This window comes from Sus scrofa, chromosome 13, assembly GCF_054392235.1.
Source record: "Sus scrofa isolate SSC_HxYL_T2T_F1_AM1 chromosome 13, Sscrofa_HxYL_maternal_Yorkshire_Landrace_v2.0, whole genome shotgun sequence".
NCBI lineage: Eukaryota > Metazoa > Chordata > Mammalia > Artiodactyla > Suidae > Sus > Sus scrofa.
In genome coordinates, this window is record NC_139395.1 from 38,790,057 (window position 1) to 38,812,420 (window position 22,364).

The 22,364-nt window shown below is 42.8% G+C and overlaps 1 protein-coding gene across 4 annotated transcripts; it reads left to right on the top strand.

Moving 5' to 3' along the window:
• Positions 1–12: 12 nt before the first annotated feature.
• Positions 13–21,297, top strand: LOC641352 (caspase-15). Of its 4 annotated transcripts, none has more exons than XR_014822493.1 (7): positions 13–537; positions 1,986–2,038; positions 3,556–6,384; positions 7,342–7,871; positions 8,606–8,719; positions 15,479–15,588; positions 19,112–21,297. XR_014822493.1 is itself a non-coding variant. In XM_021068629.2 (7 exons), the coding sequence occupies exons 1-7, from the start codon at positions 186–188 to the stop codon at positions 21,160–21,162; spliced, it is 1,218 nt and encodes a 405-aa protein (XP_020924288.2). In that variant the 5' UTR covers positions 13–185; the 3' UTR covers positions 21,163–21,297. The 4 variants fall into 4 exon arrangements, 2 of the variants coding, with proteins under 2 accessions (XP_020924288.2, NP_001032224.1); XR_014822494.1 differs by having other exon boundaries at positions 3,556–6,149; positions 19,112–20,856; XM_021068629.2 differs by having other exon boundaries at positions 3,556–3,705; positions 7,646–7,871; positions 20,950–21,297.
• The last annotated feature ends 1,067 nt before the right edge of the window (positions 21,298–22,364 follow it).

Here is a 22,364-nt window from a genome sequence, read left to right on the forward strand (position 1 = left end):
TGTCTTTGGCCTGAGAGGATAAGGCGGGAGCGTCTAGGCCGCCGGACAACCTACCTCTGGCGGGGCTTTGTAGGATAGCGGAAACGCCTCTATTTTTCAAAACAAAGAGAAGCGGGAGGCGTGTGCTGCGCGCAGGGCTCACGTTGGTTCGTCTCACCCAGGCTCTTCGGCATCGTAGGCTAACAATGGAGGAAAGCCCGGGAAGCGGCCGGCACTTGGAGAGGAACCTTTGGAGGACGCCTCTGAAGCTCCCGCCCTTGCCGATCCGCTTGCAGGAGACGCTGGACCAGCTGTCCCCGCAGGAGCTGCGCGACTTCCGTACCATCCTCAAGAATGTGGACGCGGAGCCGCGCGTGAAGGAGCTGCGGTTGGAGCTGGAGGGCGGCAACGCGTCGGGGCTGGCCCAGCTCCTCGCCAAATACTACGACTCGGAGGCCGCCAGGCGCGTCATGGTTCAGGTGCTGCAACAGCTGCCCCGCGCCGACCTGCTGCCGCGCTGGCGGAGCGCCGCCCCTGCTGTGGTCGCGGCTGGCCAGGGTGAGCTCGCGGGGATTCCAGGGGCGGGGGCAGTGGAGCGGGTCCTCGGTGACCGCGGGATTAGGCCACACAGCCCGGGGATTCTGGGGCTGAGGGAAGGGGAACTGGAGAGGGGAGAAAGGACTGGCGGGGGAAGGGTCGGATGTGAGCTCCAGGTTAGGCCCTGGCGTCCAGGTGAGCGCCAAGGGAGCGGAGCTGGAAGATTGCGGGCTGCTAGGGACCGAGTGAAAGCGCGATGGGAGATGGGAGCCCTGGGTAAGCGGCCAGGAGAGAGATGGTTCCCAGGCACCGAATACAAGTGACCAAAGAGTAGCCATTAGAGTCTACCAACTCCTTCTGGAGCGGGCTTAGAAATCACTGACTCAGCAGGCTTGAAATGCATTTTAAACAAGTTCCTCTTAACGATTGTGGGAAGGAGAAGGGAAAGATGATGTGAGAAACCCAGTGTTGGAATCCCTCTGAAACACGTTCATACCATTAGAACATTTGCCATAAATTTGGGAAGTTGCGGCTTAGGATCAAGGAATAGTAACAAGCTGGGGAGGTTAGGGTTTCTCCCCACAAATTTAATAAACGTATGCGTTTGTAATATGCGAGTGTGTGTATGTGTGTATACATAGAAGGCGAGAGAGAGAGAAAGCAGTTCTTAAACCGGGCGCATTGAGGTAGACACTAAAATAAACCGTTGCTGGTCTCTGCCAGTCCCGTGCTTATGATCTGGTTGAGTTTTGAGGTTTGTTCCTTTGCCAATTGTTTTAGGTTTTTACTAGATGACAACTGTAAACCACCTCAAAACATGGTCAGTAGGAGGAATACCTGCCCTGTGAAGCCTTTCATTCTCCTTTGACTTCAGCTGCACAGCACTTATGATAGTATCTCTCTAGGCTTAGTTGATGTATCATGCTTTTCTCATCACTCCTTTAGACTGTGAGTCTCTTGCAATTACAGTGGTTTCTTTTGTTCCTTTGTTTATTTTTAGAATCAAACTGCCCAGTACGATGACTACACACTATAGAAACCCAATAAATATTTGAATTGAATTCTAAGAGATTGTTTAATTAAAAAAATCAAATAGGGTCCAGTTTATTTGACTTCATTTTTCTCTTTATTGATGTCTTGGTCTCCTTTTCAGGAGGCGCATGTGCAGTCGTGTTCATTGGTCCTTAACCTTTTCACCTCTGCTCTGGGTCTCCCTGTCCCTGAGCCTGACTGGGGTCTAAGGGAGTTTTGTTAAGTTTCCATCCTCCTGATTTTGGGAGAGGCTATTAGAAAACGGTTCTAAAGCAAGATTGAAGGTTGCCGGGCCCCAAAACATAAGAGGCAACTGAATTCCTTGGGAGATGCACCTTGTTAACAGGAATGACAGCAGATCTTGATTAAAAAGAGAAAAATGTGGGAAAAAAATTTTTTTTTTCTGTTTTATTGTTTTCTCATGAAAATTCATTCAGTGATTCCAAGAAAGATGGCAAAGAGAAGTTATGACTGTATGGAAGATGAATTGGTAAGTTTCTTGACTCTTACCCCGACACTATACACAGGTCAGCAGATAGGTCAGTCACCATTTGCACTTTTTGTGCTGCCTCAGTTGGGTTGAAGGCAAGTATTTGTGGGGTTTTCTCAAGTGGTCAGATCTCCATGCTTCCTGTCATCAATAGTAAAAGCAAAACATGAGCCAGTTAAACCACTTTGCATACATTAACCAAATGAGGTAAGCACTGTTATTATCTCCATTTTACAAATCAGGGCTTTGCAGGCTGTTATGGCCTTGGGCAACTACAGAAGTTGCTGGCTTCGGGCTCTTTTCATTTTTGTTTGCCTCTTTTATTAGGAACATGTAAAACTGAAGTAGAGGAAATGTAAAGTAGAGAAAATAGAAAAATGAATCTTCAAACTCCAGCCCAACCTACTTACTGCCCTGCTTCTACAATTAGCAACAAGTGGCCAATCTTTTTTCTTCTGTCCCCCCCATTATTTTAAAGCAAATCCAGATATCATATCACTTTCATACATATTAATACTTTAGAATGTATCTAAAGAAAGATTTTTTTTTTTTGAAGTCCATAATACCATTATTCTACCTAGAAACAAATTCCTTAAACTTGGCAAAAGATGCTATTTTTTGGGCTGTGCTCTTAGCATGGGGAAGTTCCCAGGCCAGGGACTGAATCCGAGCCACAGTAGTGTCAGAGAGAGAGAAAGTAGTACTTAAACTTAACCTGCTGAGCCACCAGGAGATTTCTGCCTTCAGATTTCCTTGGCTGGTTCCTTTTACATTTGGATTGTTTTGAGTCAGGATCTGATTAAAACAAGGTCTATACAATTACATTTGATGGTTTGTCTCTTAAGAGACTCTTAATTTATGATATCTCTCCCTTTAACCTCTTATTTGTTGACAAAACCAGGTTATTTCGCTTTTAAAATGTCTCACATTCTGGATTTTAATAACTGTTGCCCTGTGTTGTCATTTACTATTTTCCTTTAGTGGTAATGGGTGTGTATAGGCATTTAAAAATGAGATTGGGAGTTCCCGTCGTGGTGCAGCAGAAACAAATCTGACTAGGAACCATGAGGTTGCGGATTCAATCCCTGGCCTTGCTCAGTGGGTTAAAGATCCGGCATTGCCGTGAGCTGTAGTGTAGGTTGCAGACATGGCTCGGATCTGATGTTGCTGTCGTATAGACCAGCAGCTACAGCTCCAATTGGACCGCTAGCCTGGAAACGTCCATGTGCTGCAGGTGTGGCCCTAAAAAGACAAAAGCCAAAAGATAAAAATAAATAAATAAGTAAAAATGAGATCGGCTTATTCATCCTAGTTTGAGAAGGTATTTGAAAGAAATACAGATCTTGCCAGGCCTCGCCCCAGAACTGATGAGAGAGGAAATCGGTGTTATGCTCCTTCTCTGAACTGGGAAACCTCATCATTAACCTTAGAAAACACTCATTTCACATATGTGGCATATTTGGATTTCTGAGTTTGGTTTCATTTAAATATTGTTTCTTGGCTGTCTTTGAAAACAGGACTGCTATGACCTGAGTGGCAGTCGGAAGGCCTTCCTCATGTGTGTGCAGAAGAACAGGCCAGGTGCTGAGCAAGATATCCAGTGGATGGAGGAATGGCTTGACCAGTGCCATTTTGAACGTACATTGTGCATCGATCCCAACAAGATGGTAGCAAGTTAAATACAAAAGCAAAAATTTGTAGCTTGGATATGATAATTTTTCTTCTTTTTTACAACATTTGGGGGCCTTCCTGCTGTGGCACAATGGGATCAGCAGTGTCTCTGCAGTGCTGGGACACAGGTTTGATCCCTGGTCCAGTGCAGTGGGTTATAGGATCCAGAGCTGTCGAAGTGGCAGCATAGGTAGCAGCTGTGGCCTGGATCTGACCCTGGCCTAGGAACTCCATATGCTAGGGACAGCCAAAAAAGAGAAAAAGTAAAAAGATAAATAATTTAAAAATAAATTTAAAAAATTGAGTTTTATGACCTGGTTAGAACCAGGGCCTGCTGAGCAATGGATGTGAATGTCCTGATGAAATTCTCCAGCTTACCTATTAGATATAGGTGGTTTTGTCATGTTAAGTGTGTGATACTGCTTGGAGCCCAGCAGGGACCTCTTGGGTTTCAGTCTTGGCTAAGGGCTGAGCCGGTTACAAACCTGACTAGTATCCATGAGGACACAGGTTCGATCCCTGGCCTCACTCAGTGGGTTAAGCATCCGGCATGGCCTTGAGCTGTGGTATAGGTTGCAGACTTGACTTGGGCTTGTGGCTGTGGTGTAGGCCAGCAGCAGCAGCTCCGATTCAACCCCATATGGGAACTTCCATATGCTTTTTAGGGCCATGGGTTTGGCCCTAAAAAGTAAAAAAAAAAAAACCCAGAGGAATCTCAGCATCCCAGCAGCATTGTAGCCTAGGGGCTTTGAAAGGTCCTAATAGGACTTCCTTGGCACAGTGGGTGGAACAGGGAGAGGGATTGCTGAGAGCCCTGGGCAGAATTACATTGGGATTGAGTTAGGTGAGGTGACACGGGAATACAAAGAAGTGGAGGTGGGTGGGAACTCCATTTTGACCTCTCTGACTCCAGCTGAATCCTGGCTTAGCCTTGCCCTTATCTGGGGATAATAATTTAGGAAAGTCTTTGATAGACCCCAGGAGTCACTCCTCAGGAATATCAAGGAACAGCATAGCAGAGGAGGAATCCTGCCCCTTCCTAGTTGTTACCTTAACTGAGAGTGATTTTGTCCCCATTGCCCTCAGGACATTTGACAGTGTCTGAGGACATTTTTGGATGCCAGAATAGAAGCCAGGGAGTCTACTGAAGACCCTACAGTGTACAGGCCAGCACCCACAGTGAAGAGTGACCAGACTTGAAGTGTCACTAGTGCAATAATTCTAGAAATTCTGCCTGAAATTAAATGACTACTTTCTTCTCTAAAATGGGGATGGGGATGATGATAGTAGTTGATTCTGTAGGGCTGTGGTAAGGATGAAATGAGCTGCTTTGTATAAAAGTTCTCAGAATAGTAACTGAGATAGTAAATGCTCAATAAATTTTGATTTTATTATTTCAAAGCTAAAAACAGATCCCTTCATGTTTCCCAAGGGATGTACCAGAATCTCTTCCACATTAGGCAGTCTTTTAAATCTAGTCTTCCATTCACATGGCAAATCTTATCAGTGTTCTGGTTTATTTTCCCAAAGGTCCAGAAGCAGCCTCTTTTCTCTACTTCCTATCAACATTTATTTGTAAATATTGAACAATCTTGGGAGTTTTCCAGTGGCCTAGTAGTTAAGGATTTGGCGTTGTTATGCTGTGGCTTAGGTTTGATCCCTGGCCTGGGAATTTTCTACATGCTTCAGGTGTGGCTAAAAAACTAAAAGCTAAAACAAGCCAAAAAAAAACAGCATGAAAAAAATTGAGCAATGTTACTGGTAAAATTATTTCACTTTTTTTTTTTTGCCGTACTCGCAGCAATGTGGAAGTTCAGGGATCAAACCCACAGCATAGTTGTGGCAACACCAGAGGATCTTTAACTGGCTGTGCCACAAGGGAACTTCCTATTTCACTGTTGTAAGTTTCATTTTCCTGATTATTAGTTTTGGTTGAACATTATTGGCTATTTGTTTTCGTCTATGAGTTACCCATTTGTATTCTTAGCCATTTTTCCTGATGGATTTTCTTTTTTCTTATTCTGTAGTTCATTTAGACAAAATAGGATGTAAATATTTTTGTCCTACCTCGTTACCTGCTTTTTGACATTTTGTTAAGCCATATGGAATTCTTTGAGGTTTTGTGAGGAAACTTGTCAGTCTTTCTTTTTGTCAGCTTCTTGGTTTTTGTCTTGATTAAACCCATGCCTTTCCAACTTAAATTTTTTTAAATTATTTTGTCTACATTTAAAAAAAAAATAGTTTAAGGTCAGCCTTCTACTTGCTGGAATTTTTGGGGACAGTGAAGTGGGTGGTCTAACTTTATTTCTGAGTGGATAGCCAGTCATCTCATTTTTTTTTCTTTTTTTCTTTTTCATATGGAAGTTCCCAGGCTAGGGGTCAAATTGCTGCCAGCCTATGCCACTGCAGGATCCAAGCCCAGTCTGTGACCTACACCACAGTTCATGGCAACGCCGGATCCTTAACCCAGTGAGTGGGGCCAGAGAACAAACCCACCTCATGGATACTAGTCAAGTCTGTTACCCCTGAGCCACAAAGGGAACTCATTTGTTGATGATACATCTTTTTCCTAAGTTTTTGAAATTCCACTCGTACCATTAATTAAATCTCTGTGTATACTTGGATCAATTTCTGGATTCTAAAATAGTCCATTCTGAAGTTCCCATCGTGGCGCAGCAGAAACGAATCTGATTAGGAACCGTGAGGTTGCAGGTTTGATCCCTGGCCTTATTCAGTAGGTTAAGGATCCAGCATTGCCGTGAGCTGTGGTGTAGGTGGCAGACATGGCTTGGATTCCGTGTTGCTGTGGCTATGGTGTAGGCCAGCAGCTACAGCTCTGATTAAACTCCTAGCTTGGGAACGTCCATATGCCACAGGTGCGGCCCTAAAAAGACAAAAAGACTAAAAAATAATAATAATAAAAAATATTAAAATAGTCCATCATATATTTGTTTATACCTATGCTAGTATATCACTGTTTTATTCACCACGACTTTTATAGTTTTATTTTGATGTCTGATATGATCTATCCCCCATTCATTGTTTTTTGGTTTTCTTTCTTTTTTCTTTGGTCTTTTTAGGGCCACACATGAGGCATATGGAATTTCCCAAGATGGGAATTGAATCGGAGCTATAGCTGCGGGCCTATATCACAGCCACAGCAATGTGGGATCTTTAACCCATGGAATGAGGCTCAAGATTGAACCTGCATACTAGTTGGGTTCGTTACTGCTGAGCCACAATGGCAACTCCTCTTTTTAACTTGTGAATGTTCGTTTTGCTGTTCTTGAGCATCTGTTCTCTAAGACCTTGAGAATCATCTGGTAAAGTTTCACAGAAATCCTTTGAGATTTTGATTGACATGACACTGAATTGAGGTTAATTTGGAGTTAATTGGCAAATTAATAGTATTAAGTCATCTCAAAAACATCTGCATGTCATGGTTTGTTTATGTTGCCTCTTCACTAAAGTTCTTTTTTATTTTTATTTTTTTTGTCTTTTTGTCTTTTAGGGCCGCACCTGGGGCATATGGAGGTTCCCAGGCTAGGGGTCTAATTGGAGCTGTAGCTGCTGGCCTACACCACAGCCACAGCAATGCCAGATCTGAGCCACGTCTGCAACCTACACCACAGCTCACGGCAACTCTGGATCCTTAACCCACTGAGGAAGGCCACGGATTGAACCCTCAACCTCATGGTTCCTAGTTGGATTTGTTTCCACTATGCCACAATGGGAACTCCCATCTCTGGTATTTCTGACTTTTTCTACCTTCAGTTCCTTTTTCCTTTGTTTGCTGTGCCCATGGCATGTGGAAATTCCTGGGCCATGGATCAAACCTCTGTCATAGCAGTGACAGTGCCAGGTCCTTAACTGCTAGGCCACCAGAGAATTCCCTCCTACCTCCAGTTCTTTTTAATACACTACCCTGTTTTACAGGAGTTACTTGAAAAAATAAGATCATTTCGTGATGGACTAAATGAAATTAAAGATGGCGTTGGCTGTTGCCTTGTTACTCTTATGTCCCATGGAGAAGAAGGCTTTCTTAAAATGAACAATGGTGAAAAAGTCAGCCTGGAAGGCATCTTTGAAATGTTTAACAATAAAAACTGTCCAGCACTTCATGAGAAACCAAAAATCTTTATAATCCAGGCCTGCAGAGGAGGTAAATAGAGACTTCTTTGTAATAGCTCTGTTTCTAGAAAATAGGAAATTCTCATATTGATGACTGAGGAAGAAAATTAAGTTTTGTGGTTTTGTGGGGGGGGATGTCTTTTTTTTTTTTTCTTAGGGCCACACACATGGCATATGAAGGTTCCCAGGCTGGAGTCAAATTGGAACTACAGCTGCTGGCCTACACCACAGCCATAGCCAAATCCTACAACACAGCTCTTGGTAATGCCAGATTCTTAACCCACTGAGCAAGGCCAGGGATTGAACCTGCATCCTCATGGATACTAGTCAGATTCATTTCTATTGAGCCATGACAGACACTCTGAAAAGGAAGTTTTAAATAAAATTATTTTACATTAGTGGACCCACAGGCACAGCTTTCATTGTGTAGTATGCTAGGGACTTTGAGCTGGGAGGAAGGGACAGTGGGAAAATGTACCTGGGATAGGATAGTTACTTTAGGCCAAGGAAGGTGTAAGTCATTAACTTCATGAGGCAGATCAGGAAACCTCACATTTGAGAGAGAGGTGGGCAGTTTCCTGGGAGGGGGGATGTCCCATCCTTTGTGTGATTCTAGGTGGGTCATGGGACTAATACTGAACTTATGTAACTTTAGTGGGTATTTCTCTCTCTTGTGGAGACACAGGCTTGTTGAAACTTTTGTCGATGGTTACTGGTATCAATGGTATGTTATCATAGGTTGTATTTTCATTTATCAAAAAATAGAGAGAAGAGACATTGGTGTGGAAACGGATGATGAACCCATGGACTCAGATGATGTATCTGAGAAGAGGCTGCCTACATTCAGTGATTATTTCATCATTTACCCCACCCGGGCAGGTAAGACAGTGAGGTTTGATGATAGTGAGAAACATATTCATCCTTTTAAAAAGATATTATCTGTGCTTTACAAATTGATGTATGTAAGGAGAAATTTTCATTAACCCATCCATCTCACTTTAGAAACTATTCCACAGAGTTCGTGCTGTGGCACAGCAGGATTGGTGGCATCTTGGGCGCACTGTGATGCAGGTTCGATCCCCAGCCTGGGACACTGGGTTAAGGGTCCTTAAGGCCAAAAAATTTTAAAAAAGAGAGTTCCTATTGTGGCTCAGCAGTAACAAACCCAACTAATATCCATGAAGATGAGGGTTGTATCCCTGGCCTCACTCAATGGGGTTAAGGATCCATCATTGCCATGAGCTGTGGTGTAAATTATAGACAAGACGCTGATCTGGTGTTGCTGTGGCTGTGGTGTAGGCTGGCAGCTGCAGCTCCGAGTCAACCTGTAGCCTGAGAACTTCCGTATGTCGAAAGTGTGGCCCTAAGAAAAAAAGAAAAAAGGGAGAGAGACAGGGAGGAAGGAGGAAAAGGGAAAGGAAGGGAAGGGACTGACCCACTTTCAGAGATGGCAGGTTTGCATCTGTTCATCTCTTTCTTGTGGGACTACACCAACCTCTTTGCAAAGTATCACATAATAAAATAAGATGATTGGCTCTCATGTGAAAAAGATCTTGATCCAAAGCCAGTTCTGTCACTTGCTGTCTTTGAGTCCTTCAATTTCCTTAGCCTCTAGATGTGTCAGTTTCTTTATGCAAAATAAGATAAAATATATTTATGTCATTGGGATATTATATAAATTAAATTATGTAATACAGATGTGCTTATCATAATAACTGGCATAATAAGTTTTAAAAAGAAATTAACCAATATGTTATGCTGATAATATTATTATTATTGCTAGTAATATTACTAGTACTAAGTTAAAATCCCAAAGAATCTTCTGTGCTGAAGGGGTGGACTTGACTCAGTCATGAAGGGAAACAGGAAAATCTAGAGAGAAGATAGATGTGGTCAAGGGCATTTATTTAGCTGTTTGTTTCTTGGTTTTCTTCAAAAAGAATTAAAGTAGAAATTCCCATTGTGGTGCAGTGGAAGCAAATCTGACTAGGCACCATGAGGTTTCAGGTTTGATGTCCTCGCTCAGTGGATTAAGGATCTGGTGTTGCCATGAGCTGTGGTGTAAGTCGAAGATGAGGCTCAGAATCTGCATTGTTGTGGCTTTGGCGTAGGTCAGCAGCTGTAGCTCTGATTCAACCCCTAGCCTGGGAACCTCCATATGCTTCTGGTGTGGCCCTAAAAAGCAAAAAAAAAAAAAGAATTGAAGCAGTTTGCAAATATGTGTGCAATTCAAGATAAAATGTTAGTGAATAAATGGAAGCAAAGCAAAATAAAGACAGTAATGTAAAATGAAAATGTCTATGTTAAAGTTAAATGTAACTTTATTCACCCAAGAGAGATGAAAGTGCGTGTATTTTTTTTTTTTTTTTAAGAGCTGCACCTGCAGCATATGGAAGTTCTCAGGCTAGAGGTCAGTCAGATCTTCAGCTGCTGGCTTCCGCCACAGCCACAGCAAGGCTGGATCTGAGTCTTGTGTGCGACCTACACCACTGCTCACAGCAATGCTGGATCCTTAACCCACTGAGCGAGGCCAGGGATCGAACCTGCAACCTCATGGTTCCTAGTCGGATTCGTTAACCACTGCGCCACGACGGGAACTCCCGCTTCTTTTATTCTTGATCTGTCTTGTCAGTGGCTTACTTAGTTAAGAATCCTTTTTTTTTTTGGCTGTATCTGCGCCACATGGAGGTTCCCAGGCTAGGGGTTGAATCTGAGCTACATCTGCTGCCTACACCACAGCCATAGCAACACTAGATCTGAGCAGCATCTGCGACCTACACCACACCTCATGGCAATGCTGGATCCCTGACCCACTGAGGGGGTCTAGGGATCAAACCTGCAACTTCATGGTTTCTAGTCGGATTTGTTTCCACTGCGCCTCGACAGGAACTCTGTTAAGAATCCATTTTTAGTTTTGTTAATCCTCTCTAGTATTATGTTTGTTTTTTATTTCATTCATTTGGGCCCAGATTTCCATTTTTCTCCTTTTTTTTTTCTTTTGCTTTAGCTGCACTGCAGCATATGGAGTTCTTAGGCCGGGGATCAGATGTAGGCCCAGTTTCGACTTAAGCCACATCTGTGGCAATGCTGGAGTCTTAACCCACTGCACCAGGCTGGGGATCAAACCTGCATCCCAGTGCTCCCAAGACACCACTGATCCCGTTATGCCATGGCAGGAAATCCAGGACAATTTACTTTTATTGTTAGCATTCAAATATTTACACTTTTACCATTTTACTTTTTGCTATTTATTTTTATTTGCTTTCTTCCCCCCCTTTATTCCACTTAAAACAATGAAGTAAAGTTGCTGTGTGCAATATTATGTTAGTCTTATTGCTCTTATTTCTGCTTGATTATGAATTTATGTTGTTATTCTTAAATTTTCTCCTGGTACTGACTTGGAAGGTATGCATTTCATATCTCCTTATGGTTCCCCATGAAATTTTATTCACATGTCTTTAGTCTCAAGTTAATACAAAGCTTATCCGTACTTCTTGATGATACATGGAATCTTAGAACACTAAGTCTTACCACCTTCCACATTTAAGCACTATTATTTAACATTTTTTCTTATCCCCTATTTTTTGTAACTTTTAGTATATGAAATTATTATGTATTCTTACACTCCTTCCACCCTGATTTTCTTCTGAAATGACATTAAATCAACACATTTTCATCAACTAGGTTGGCATGTACTAAGGTGGCAAGCATTATTCTAGGTAATGCCTGTCCATTTTTTAAAACCCCACAATTTAGAATATTTTTGTAACATTTTATACAGTCTTTGTTTGTTTACCCCTGTATTTACCATTTTCATTGTTCTCTATTCTTTCCTGAATCTCAGATCATTTTTCTGGGGTCATTTTCTTTTTACTTAAAGTATATCTTTTAGAAATTCACTCAAGGAGGAGTTCCCCATTGTGGTGCAGTGGAAACAAATCTGACTAGTATCCATGAGGATGTGGGTTTGATTCCCGGCCTCGCTCAGTGGGTTGGGGGCGGGGGATGGGGGGATGTGTGTGGGGGGATCCTGCATTGCCCTGAGCTGTGGTGTAGGTTGCTGTTGTGGCTCGGATCCTGAGTTGTTGTGGCTGTGGCTGTGGCTGTGGCTGGGGCCAGCAGCTACAACTTGGATTGGACCCCTAGCCTGGGAAATTCCATCTGCCATGGGCGCATCCCTAAAAAGAAAAAAAAGAAAAGAAAAGAAAGAAATTCATTTAAGGAAGATTTGTAGGTGGTAAATTCATTTTACACCCAAATGTGGCTGATCATGTGACAGTATCTTTGCTCGTTTCCTTCTTGTGATGCCATCTTTTATTTCTTTAAATATTTCATGCAGTTATTTTATGTTTTATATCTAATGTTTCCAATATCTAAAGTCTTTGGGGGGGGGGTTGCTCTTTTGGTTGTTTCTGCTGCCTGTCACTTGTGGGAGTTTGTGTGTTTGAGCTGTTAGCTCCTTCTGTAGAATTTTAATCTCTGGTACTCCTGGGGGCATACATTGGGAATACTTCTTTTAAAGGGGATCATCGACCACATGGACCTCTGTGGCTCTCTCTCTTCAGGGTCTCTTGGTTAATGCAGGAATGCTAAATTCATCTCCCTACCTCCCAGGCACATTTTCCCAGCTTTACTTTCCACTGGAGTAGACATTTCCCCTGAGGCACAGTGCAACTCTGGTTTTTAGGTTTGCTTTCTGCTCCTAGCTCAAGTTTCAACTTCCTCATTTGGAGGAATGGAATGCTTTGGGGATTTCCATTAATTCCTCTCAGCTCAGAATAGCATTAAAATTTTGTTCCAGTCAAGCATCAAGTTTTGGAGTTCCCATTGTGGCTCAGCAGTTACGAACCTGACTAGTGTCCAGGAAGATGCAGGTTAGATCTCTGGCCTTGCCCAGGTCAGTCAGTTAAGGATCCGGCATTGCCATGAGCTGTGGTGTAGTTCACGAACCAAATTCAGATCCTCTGCTGCTGTGGCTGTGTGGTAGGCTGGCAGCTGCTCCTCTGATTCGACTTCTAGCCTGGGAATTTCTATATACCACAAGTGTGGCCCTAAAGAAAAAATATAAAAAGAATCAGGTTTTATCGTTGGAGGGGTATATAAAAGTTCTAGTGCCTAAAGTGGGAAACTGGACTGTGTGTTAAAGTGAAACTTTATGGGTCCCCCGCTTTTACCTGATCGGATGAGGCAGTACCAAATATGTGTGGGGAGGTGGGACAGTGGGTTCCTTTATCTCCCATCGACGAGAGACAGGTATACTGCCTCCTTGGACAGCAGTGTGTGATCCTAGAAAGTAAAAAGTATGTTTATTCCAAGACCCAGCAGTTTCACTTCCAGGTATACACACTAGTGCTGTGGTCCCCCAGTTGAGCTCTACTTTTCTGAACCACTAGCTCAGGTAATTTATGGCTCCAAAAATTAGATCGTGCTACACTCTTTTATTTTATTTTATTTTATTTTATTTCTTTTGTGTGTGTGTGTGTGTCTTTTTGCCTTTTCTAGGGCCGCTCCCGCGGCATATGGAGGTTCCCAGGCTAGGGGTCTAATCAGAGCTGTAGCCACTGGCCTACGCCAGAGCCACAGCAACGTGGGATCCGAACTGCATCTGTGACCTACACCACAGCTCACGGCAACACCGGATCCTTAACCCACTGAGCAAGGCCAGGGATTGAACCTGCAACCTCATGGTTCCTAGTCAGATTCGTTAACCACTGCACCACGATGGGAACTCCATATACTCTTTTAGATGTTATCATTTTCAGGGGTAGCTAGGCTTTGGAGGACTGCTGAGATAAAGAGCCAGTGTTATGGTGGTGTCCTAGCTTGAGAAGTCCTGCAGTGCCCAACAGGGGTACACATCCCACTAGTAATTTAGCAATGAAATAAAAATATTTTTCTTTCAATTTGAATGGGTTTTTTTTGGATCACCTATTCATGTGCCTGTTGGCCATTGATGGCCTTCTTTTGCCCAATCTTATATTGGATTGGCTTTCTCTTTTTTTTTTTTTTTTTTTTTTTTGTTGCCCCACAGCATATGGAGTTCCCCTGCCAGGGATCAGATCAAAGCCACAGGTATGGCATAGGTGCAATGCTGGATCCTTAACCCACTGATGGAGGCCAGAGATTGAAACTGCATCCTCACATAGACAACATCTGGTCCTTTACCTGCTGAGCCACAACGAGAACTCCCAAAAGCAAAAGTTTTGAAGCATTGATAGTTCAGTGGTAGAGTTCTTAGCTGCCAAAAAGCAAACATTTTAGATTTTAACTTCAATTTATCAGTTTTTCCTTTTATGATTTATGCTTTTTGTGTTCTAAGAAACCTTTGACTACCTTGAAGTTGTAAAGATGTCCCATATTTTTTCTATGCCAACCCAGAATTACTATGAAAACATGCAATTTTGATATTCCCATTGAGTTTCCATACTAGACACATTTATGTTTCTTAATTTAATAACAAAAATAGTAGTTAAATTTTTGAGTACCTCCAAATCAATTCCATATGGATGTATTTACAGCTATTTAGCTTAAAATTCTAGTGTAAAAGTCAGCAATAAAAAAATAGAAAAGGGGAGTTCCTCTTGTGGCTTAGCAGTAATGAACCTGATTAGTATCCATGAGGACATGGGTTTGATCCCTGACCCGACTCCATGGGTTAAGGATCCAGCTTTGCTGTGAGATGCGGTATATGTTAGAGATGCTGCTTAGATCCCACGTGACTGTGGCTGTGACTGTGTCTGTGGTGTTGGCTGGCACCTGTAGCTCCCATTCGACCCCTTGCCTGGGAAGTTCCATATATCTTGGGTGTGGCCCTGAAAATTAAAAAAAAAAAGAAAGAAAGAAAAGGGATAAATAAATATGACAAAATGATAACTCTTAAATCTGAAGGATGATTATGTGGGGCAGGGATTATTAAACTTTGCTTACTATTTTTGTGTATATTTGAAAACTTATGCTTTAAAAATGCATATAAAGGGAGTTCCCACTGTAGTTCAGTGGAAATGAACCCAACTAGTATCCATCAGGATGCGGGTTCAATACCTGGCCTCTCTCAGTGGGTTAAGGATCTGGCATTTTGTCGTGAACTATGGTGTAGGTTGCAGATGCAGCTCAAATCTGGCATTGCTGTGGTTGTGGTGTAGTTGGGCAACTGCATCTCTAGTTCTACCCCTAGCCTGGGAATGTCCATTGGGTACAGGTGCACCCCCCACACACACAAAAAAGCACATAAAAAAGAATGTCCTTCTAGGAATTCCCTGGTGACCTGGCAGTTAAGGATCTAGAGTTGTCAGTGCTGTGGGGCAGGTTCAGTCCCTGGCTTAGGAATTTTGCCTGCCAAGAGTGTGGCCAAAAAAAAAAATGTCCTTCTGAGGTTATGTGCTATTGGTCACATGAGTCTCATGTCTTAAGGCAAGTGTTTATTTTTTAAAAATTTTTATTAAAGTATAGTTGATTTACAATGTTCTGTTAATTTTCAGGTGTACAGTAAATTTTTCTCTTTTTTAGATTCTTTTCCATAATGCAAGTGTTTATTCTCAGTTCAAAGCCATTTTCTAGGTTTTAACTGTGGATCAAAGAACAAATGCAAACTTGCTAGTTAGAGAAGGAAAATGGACGAAATTTTTTTTTCTTTTGTAGCTCATGTTGCTTTACGGGACCCCCATACCGGCTCTGTGATGATCAGAGCAATGTCTAACGTCTTTCAAGAGTATGGAAATAAGTGGCACATTGCTGACTTCTTCACCAAAGTAAGTAAATTCCAAGTAAACGTGTGCTCCAATCAGTCTAAAGCGAATAAGACCCTTGAGAACATTTTCATGAGAAGATTGACTTTAGCCATGAGAACATGAGTGATGCTGCTGAGTTGCTTGGAAACAGTGGGCTGATGGGAAGTTTAGAGAACCGTGGCAGCCTTGTTCAGAATTCTCGGCCGAGGGAAACTGATAGGGCCACTCTATTCACTGGTACATGAGTGAGGTGGATATCAGGTGAGCTTTTGAAGATCCTCCCTGCTCAGTGGTCCTGCCTGCCTGACTCAACTCTCCCGAGGGAGGGGAGAACCCGAGGGCTTCTTTAAGGACTGACACTGGCTCACATTTGTCTGCCCAGCTTGCAGCCCATGGTAAATGTTCACTGAATGAATATGAGTGGCCAAGGACTGCGGTGGGTTAATATAGGAACCATAGTTTGGAGAAGGTCCCGATGATAGTGGTTTATCATATCAAGATTGAAGAGTAATTTTCTTTTTCTTTTCTTTTCTTTTTTTTCTTTTTTTTTTTTGCTTTTGCTTTTTAGGGCCACACCCGTGGCATATGGAGGTTCCCAGGCTGGGGATCAAAGTGGAGCTGTAGCTGCTGGCCTACACCACAGCTCACAGCAACAATGGATCCTTAACCCACTGAGCAAAGCCAGAGATCAAACCTGTATCCTCATGGATCCTAGTCAGATTCATTAACCTCTGAGCCACGAAGGGAACTCTGAAGAGTAATTTTCTTCTTGATCTGGGAGTTTTATACCTAAAGAGAGCTAATTAGAAAAGATTGTAGGAGTTCCCACTGTAGCATAGTGGATTAAGAACTTGGCTGCAGCGGCTTGGGTTGTTGTGATGGCGTGGGTTCTATCCCGCACCCAGTACAGTAGGTTAGTCTTGCTGCAGCTGTGGTGTAGGTTGAAGCTGTGGCTTAGATTTGATCCTTTGCCCGAGAACTTCCATATCCCGTGGGTGCAGCCATTTAAAAAAAAAAAGAAAGAAAAGAAAAGAGAGAAAAGGTTGTAAATGAGCACAGTAATAGTAGTACTATTACCCACTGCACAGCTCATTCTGCACCAAGAGCTGTTCCCTGCGCTTTACAGATGTGAATCCATTTAAGTCTTACAATAGCCCTCAGGGTGGGTATTGGGATTCATGTCCCCTATTACAGATGGACAGCTCGGAAGTGGCAGCCTTGGCCTCCCAGCCCAGGCAGAGTGCTGCTGGAGCTCATGCCTTGATCACAATTATGGAGTATTTTACTTATGCCTTACCTCCCCGAGGGATAGTAACTCTTATTTCTTTAAAAAAAGATTTAATGTTAATGGTTTACATATGATGATTAAGATCCTTCAAAACTTTTTCACCTCATTTTGAGGTGAGCTCTTGGGGGGAAAAATGTTAACAGGAAGGACTATAGATAATGTATAGACAGTCTTTCCGACCATATTCCCATATCTCTTATATTGCTCAGTTTATCTCTTTAAGAAAATAGTTTCTTTGATCACGTTGCTATTCAGCAGAAACTGGCACAACATTATTTCCCAGGCTAGGGGTCGAATCAGAGCTGTAGCCACCGGCCTACACCACAGCCACAGCAATGCAGGATCTGAGCCTTGTCGGTAACCGACACCACAGCTCACGGCATTGCTGGATCCTTAACCCACTGAAGGAAGCCCGGGATTGAACCCGCATCGTCATGGATACTAGTTGGATTAATTTTTGCTGAGCCATGATGGGAACTCCCCAAATCAACTATACTTTAATTTAAAAAATTAATGCAAAAAAAAAAAAGTCAGACACAGAAAAAGAATTTTTAAGAGAAAATAGTTTCTTCTCGGCGTCTCAAGAATGTGTAATAAAAAAAGACAGATTAAACCAACTATAAATAGAAATCCATTTTAGTTAAAGCTAACTGAAAAACTATTTTGCTGACCAGTGTTCGTTAAGTCTTTATTAAACCTCATTCTTTTTTTAATTGAAAGCTGATTTTTTTTAATTGAATGAAAGATTCTTTAAATTCTATAGTGCTTTACAATTTCCAAAAGTTTCACACACATGATTTTATACAATCCCTTTATAACTCTTTTTGCCTCTCTAATTTTATATTACCCCTCCCCTGCTTCCCTCTCCCCACTGGTAACCACTAGTTCATTCTTTGTATCTGTGAGTCTGCGTCTTTATTTATTTTTTGTCTTTTTAGGGCTGTACCTGAGGCACTTGGAGATTCCAAGGCTAGGGGTCAAATTGGAGCTACAGCTGCTGTCCTACGCCACAGCCACAGCAACGCCAGATCCCAGCCATGTCTTTGACCTACATCACCATCACGGCAATGCCAGATCCTTAACCCACTGAGCAAGGCCAGGGATCAAACCTGCATCCTTGTGGATACTAGTCAGAGTCGTTTCTGCTGAGCCATGACAGGAACTCTGCTTCTTTTTTGTTTTATTCACTAGTTATATTTTTTTAGATTCCACAAATAAGTGGTATTATACCATATTTATCTTCCTGTCTGACTTATTTCACTTAGCATAATACTCTACAACCCATCCATGTTGCTGCAAATAGCAAAATCTCAGTAATAGTCCATTGTATGCATGCACCACATCTTCCTTATCCATTCTTCTATTGATGGACACTTAGGTTGCTTCTATACCTTGGCTATTGTAAATAATGCTGCTATGAACATTGAGGTGCCTGTATCTTTTTGAATTAGCGTTTTTGGGTTTTTTTTTTTTTTTTTTTTTTTTTTTTTTGGACAAATGCCCAGGAATGGAATTGCTGGGTCATATGGTATGAGCACTGTTCATTTTTATTTTTTTATTGTTTTCTAGGGCCGTACCTGTGGCATATGGCGGTTCCCAGGCTAGGGATCTAATCGGAGCTGTAGCCACTGGCCTACTCCAAAGCCACAGCAACGCCAGATTTGAGCCTCGTCTGCAACCAACACCACAGCTCATGGCAACTCGGGATCCTTAACCCACTGAGCGAGGCCAGGGATTGAACCTGAAACCTCATGGTTCCTAGTCGGATTCATTTCCGCTGCACCACGATGGGAACTCCAAGCACTGTTCATTTTTTAAGCACTTTCTGAGTAGACACTGGCATGAAAGTCCAAAAATGAGCAGAATGTGGCCTCTGCATTAAAGGCACTTATAGCTTAGTGAGGTAGCAGATGGCAGGTGTGCTTACAACCAAGCCTGGAATTAATAGAGCAGTTGTATATTTGGTACGTAACATAATCCACCCCTTTCATTTTACCATGAGGCTCAGAGAAGCTTAATATGTTGCCCGGTATGACCCAGGGGCAGGTTGACCCTCAAACTCAAGTCTGTGTGTGCTTCAGTGCCCTTTCCAGCTCGCAGTGCTGCCTTCTAAGCATTTGCTGGGACCTGCGTGCAGTTTGCATCATTTTCTTGGTGCAGTCGAAGGACTCTGCCATCTCCTTCTATGAGGTTTACTAAGAAGCTTTCGCTAGGAGCTTTACATTCTTTTGGACAGTTTGTGCTTTTATTTTACAGGTGAATAACAGGGTGGTGCACAGTGAATTTAATCTCCAAAAGGAACCAGTAAAAGTAACACTTGTAATGGAATCAACTTTAACCAAGTTTGTATACTTTTGACATCAGGAAGATTGAAAAGAAACAAGGCCTGCCTTACAACAGACTTTGTAAAGAGCTGGGAGCATTTGTAGCATTGTACAAATGGTTGCCATTTTGCATTATTCTTGTCACTAGCTGTGTTTCTCAAATTTGTTCTGTAAATATATGTGTATGTTATTTTTCTACAATTTAACTATGCTTATTTGATACTTGTAAATAATTTGACTTTTTTTTTTTTTTTTTTTTAAGATCACTGTTTTCTGAAAAAACTTTCCTGAACTTTTATCAAAACATGCAAGTCCAGACATTCCCGCTGTGACTCACTGGGTTAAGAACCCAACTAGTATCCATGAGGATGTGGGTTCCATCCCTACCCTCACTCAGTGGGTTAAGGATCTGGCGTTGCCCCAAGCTGTGGCGTAGGTTGCAGATGTGGCTTGGATCTGGTATTGGTGTGGCTGCGACATAGGCCGGCAGCTGCAGCTTCGATTGACCCCTGGCCTGGGAACTTCCATATGCCAAGAGTGTGACCCGAAAAAAAGGAAAACCATGAAAGTCCAGCTCCATTCGCGTTCTATTGATCATGTGCTTCTCTTGCTGCTTATTCCCCACCCTCTCTGTTCTCAGTTTGGTTTTGGTGCTGGTGTTAAGCCTCATTTTCTTGGCTTAGTCGAGAATTGTCTTTGTGTGGCCTTGTCCTCTGTTTTTCCTTATTTCCCCAGATTATTGTCTGCAGCCAGTCTGATCTCTTTGACTCTGTATGCCTTTCTCTAGTCTTAGCTGGATGTCTCTGTGCCCTTAAGGCCTTCATGTTTTTACCTCCTGCCCATTGCCCAGCTTCCCCCTTGTCTCCATATACCTTTGAACTGCTGTTCTCTCTACCTTGAACCTTCTGTTCTACCCCACGTAGGTAAATCCTTTCTATCCTTCAGAGTTTGGTCTAAGCATCACTTGCTCAGGAAACTTTCCACAAGCCCTCATGCTAAGTCAGCTCTAAGTGCTCAGAGACCCTCTACTGCTCTTCTGTAGCATTGGAATAACTGTGCCGTGGCTGTTTAATCTGTCTCTCCAGTTCAGTCGTAAACTGCCAGCGGCAGAGGCCATATGTTCTGTTCATGGCTGTATCCTAGCCTCCACCTGCCTTAGGCCACAGGCCATGCAGTGAACATTCAGTGAGTGACTGATCACTGTCTTAACATTATCCATCACTCAGACCTTGCCTATTTGTTACCTTTGTGCTTATCTAGTCATCTGCTACCCATGCCCCCTCCCCCCTGCCATGGATGTCTCATGACGGCTTTAACTCAACAAGTTGGAAGTTAACTTCAGTTTCCCCTATTCTCTTCATATAGCCTATCCCCTTCTTTATAATCCTTTGATTCCCCACTGCCTGCAGGAACTACCCCCAAGTCCCCTGGAAGAATATTCCAAGTCTTTCTGTTAGACTTATCCTACACTACTCATGTACTAATGTTTGTCCTGGTAACTTGCCTTCCCTTAATAATCCTCTCACAGAATTGGGCTCACGGATTAAGGAATGTGGATGAATGCTCTTGCATATGTCATCGTACTGTGGTTCATTCTCTTTTCTGCCTGAAAGGCCTTTCATTCTCACTGTGCATTTTTCAGGGTGCAACCTGGGTTGCATCCCACCACAAAGAAAACCTGTATGTAAACTAGTATTTTTAGAGTGACACACTGTGGACTGAGCATGAATTTTAATTGTTACTGTGTTCTAACTTTTGGTGTAACTCTAGACTGTATTTGGACCTGGGTTTCCTCATCTGTATAAAAGGAGACTTGGCTCAGCAGATCCTGAGAGCTCATCGCACTGGACCTCAGTGAACTTTGACTTCTTAGTGAACTCGCTCCTGAACACCCTCCAGAAATGGCTGTTCCTGAACCTTGGGAATCAAGCTGGCGGTTGCATATGGCCTTTGGGCCTTTGTGAGGATGTAGGCATTTGGTGAAATACTCTGAAGATTGAGAGCCAAATGGACTTCAGCAATCCAGAATCTCCAGCCCTGTCTCCATTTCAGGGATAATTATGTCCTTTTTAGTTAATTGTGGTTTCAAATATTAATACATGTAATTTACTTTGGAAACTTTTGAGTTATGAAATTTGGGGTGGTTTTTTTTGGGGGGGGGGTGTTTGTCCGTGCTTACAGAAGTTCCCAGGCCAGGGATCGAACCTGCACCACCTGAGCAGTGACCCAAGCTGCTTCAGCGACAATGCCAGATCCCCAACCTGCTGCACTGCATGGGAACTCTGAGTTCTGACATTTGATATGTACCTTTGGTTTATAGAGCATTGAAATGTCTCTGGTTCATAAATAATATCAGGTGAGCCTTCTCTGTCCATTTAGATCCTGGAAGATTTCTGGGCACAAAGCCTTGTTTCAGGGGGACAGCAGCAACAGCTGAAATAGCAACAGCTGTCTTTTTTTTTCTTATTTTTTTGGCCAGCATGCAGAAGTTCCCAGGAAAGGGAATAAACCTGCAGCACAGCAATGACGATGCCGGATCCTTAACCTGGTGTGCCACCAAGGAACTCCCTTAACAGCTCATATTTTCTGGGAGAGGTTAAGTGACTTGTTCAGAGTCACAGTTAGCATGTGTGAAACTGAGATTCACAAGACACAAAGTGCCAAATGATAGAGAAAAGTTTTAAGACAGAATGCTTTTGATGGACAGAAGGGACCATCTCATTACCACTTAACTGTTGGCATGAGGGCTTTGGGACAAGGGTGGGGGAGTGATTTTGGAACCCTGCTCAGATCACTACAGGTCAGAGTCCTGGAGAGAACTGTGGGACAAGTGGATACCAGACAGGCAAGGAGGACTTCTGGTTAGAAAGGTAGGTGGCCCAAGATGGATTTGATGCCTAGGACCAGCCAGCTGCCCCATATTCTCTTCACTTCAAGTAAGAATAGACTCTCCTAGCCATCCAGTGCCCAAATGTAGACCCCAAAACTAGTCCCTGGCACAGCTTTATATTGAAAAAAATTTTTTGTCTTTTTAGGGCCACACTGGTGCCATACGGAAGTTCCCAGGCTAGGGGTTGAACTGGAGCTGCAGCTGCCGGCCTACACCACAGCCACAGCAACATGGAAACCTGTGCTGCAGCTTGTGGCAATACTGTATCCTTAACTCACTGAGCAAGGCCAGGGAT

What these genes read in the sequence shown, in the direction of transcription:
- LOC641352 (XM_021068629.2), top strand. Translation starts at nt 186, where the DNA reads ATGGAGGAAAGCCCGGGAAGCGGCCGGCACTTGGAGAGGAACCTTTGG. An exon ending in TGTGGTCGCGGCTGGCCAGG is followed by an intron (nt 538 to 1,985) that starts GTGAGCTCGCGG and finishes AAATTCATTCAG; the next exon opens with TGATTCCAAGAAAGATGGCA. An exon ending in ACTGTATGGAAGATGAATTG is followed by an intron (nt 2,039 to 3,555) that starts GTAAGTTTCTTG and finishes CTTTGAAAACAG; the next exon opens with GACTGCTATGACCTGAGTGG.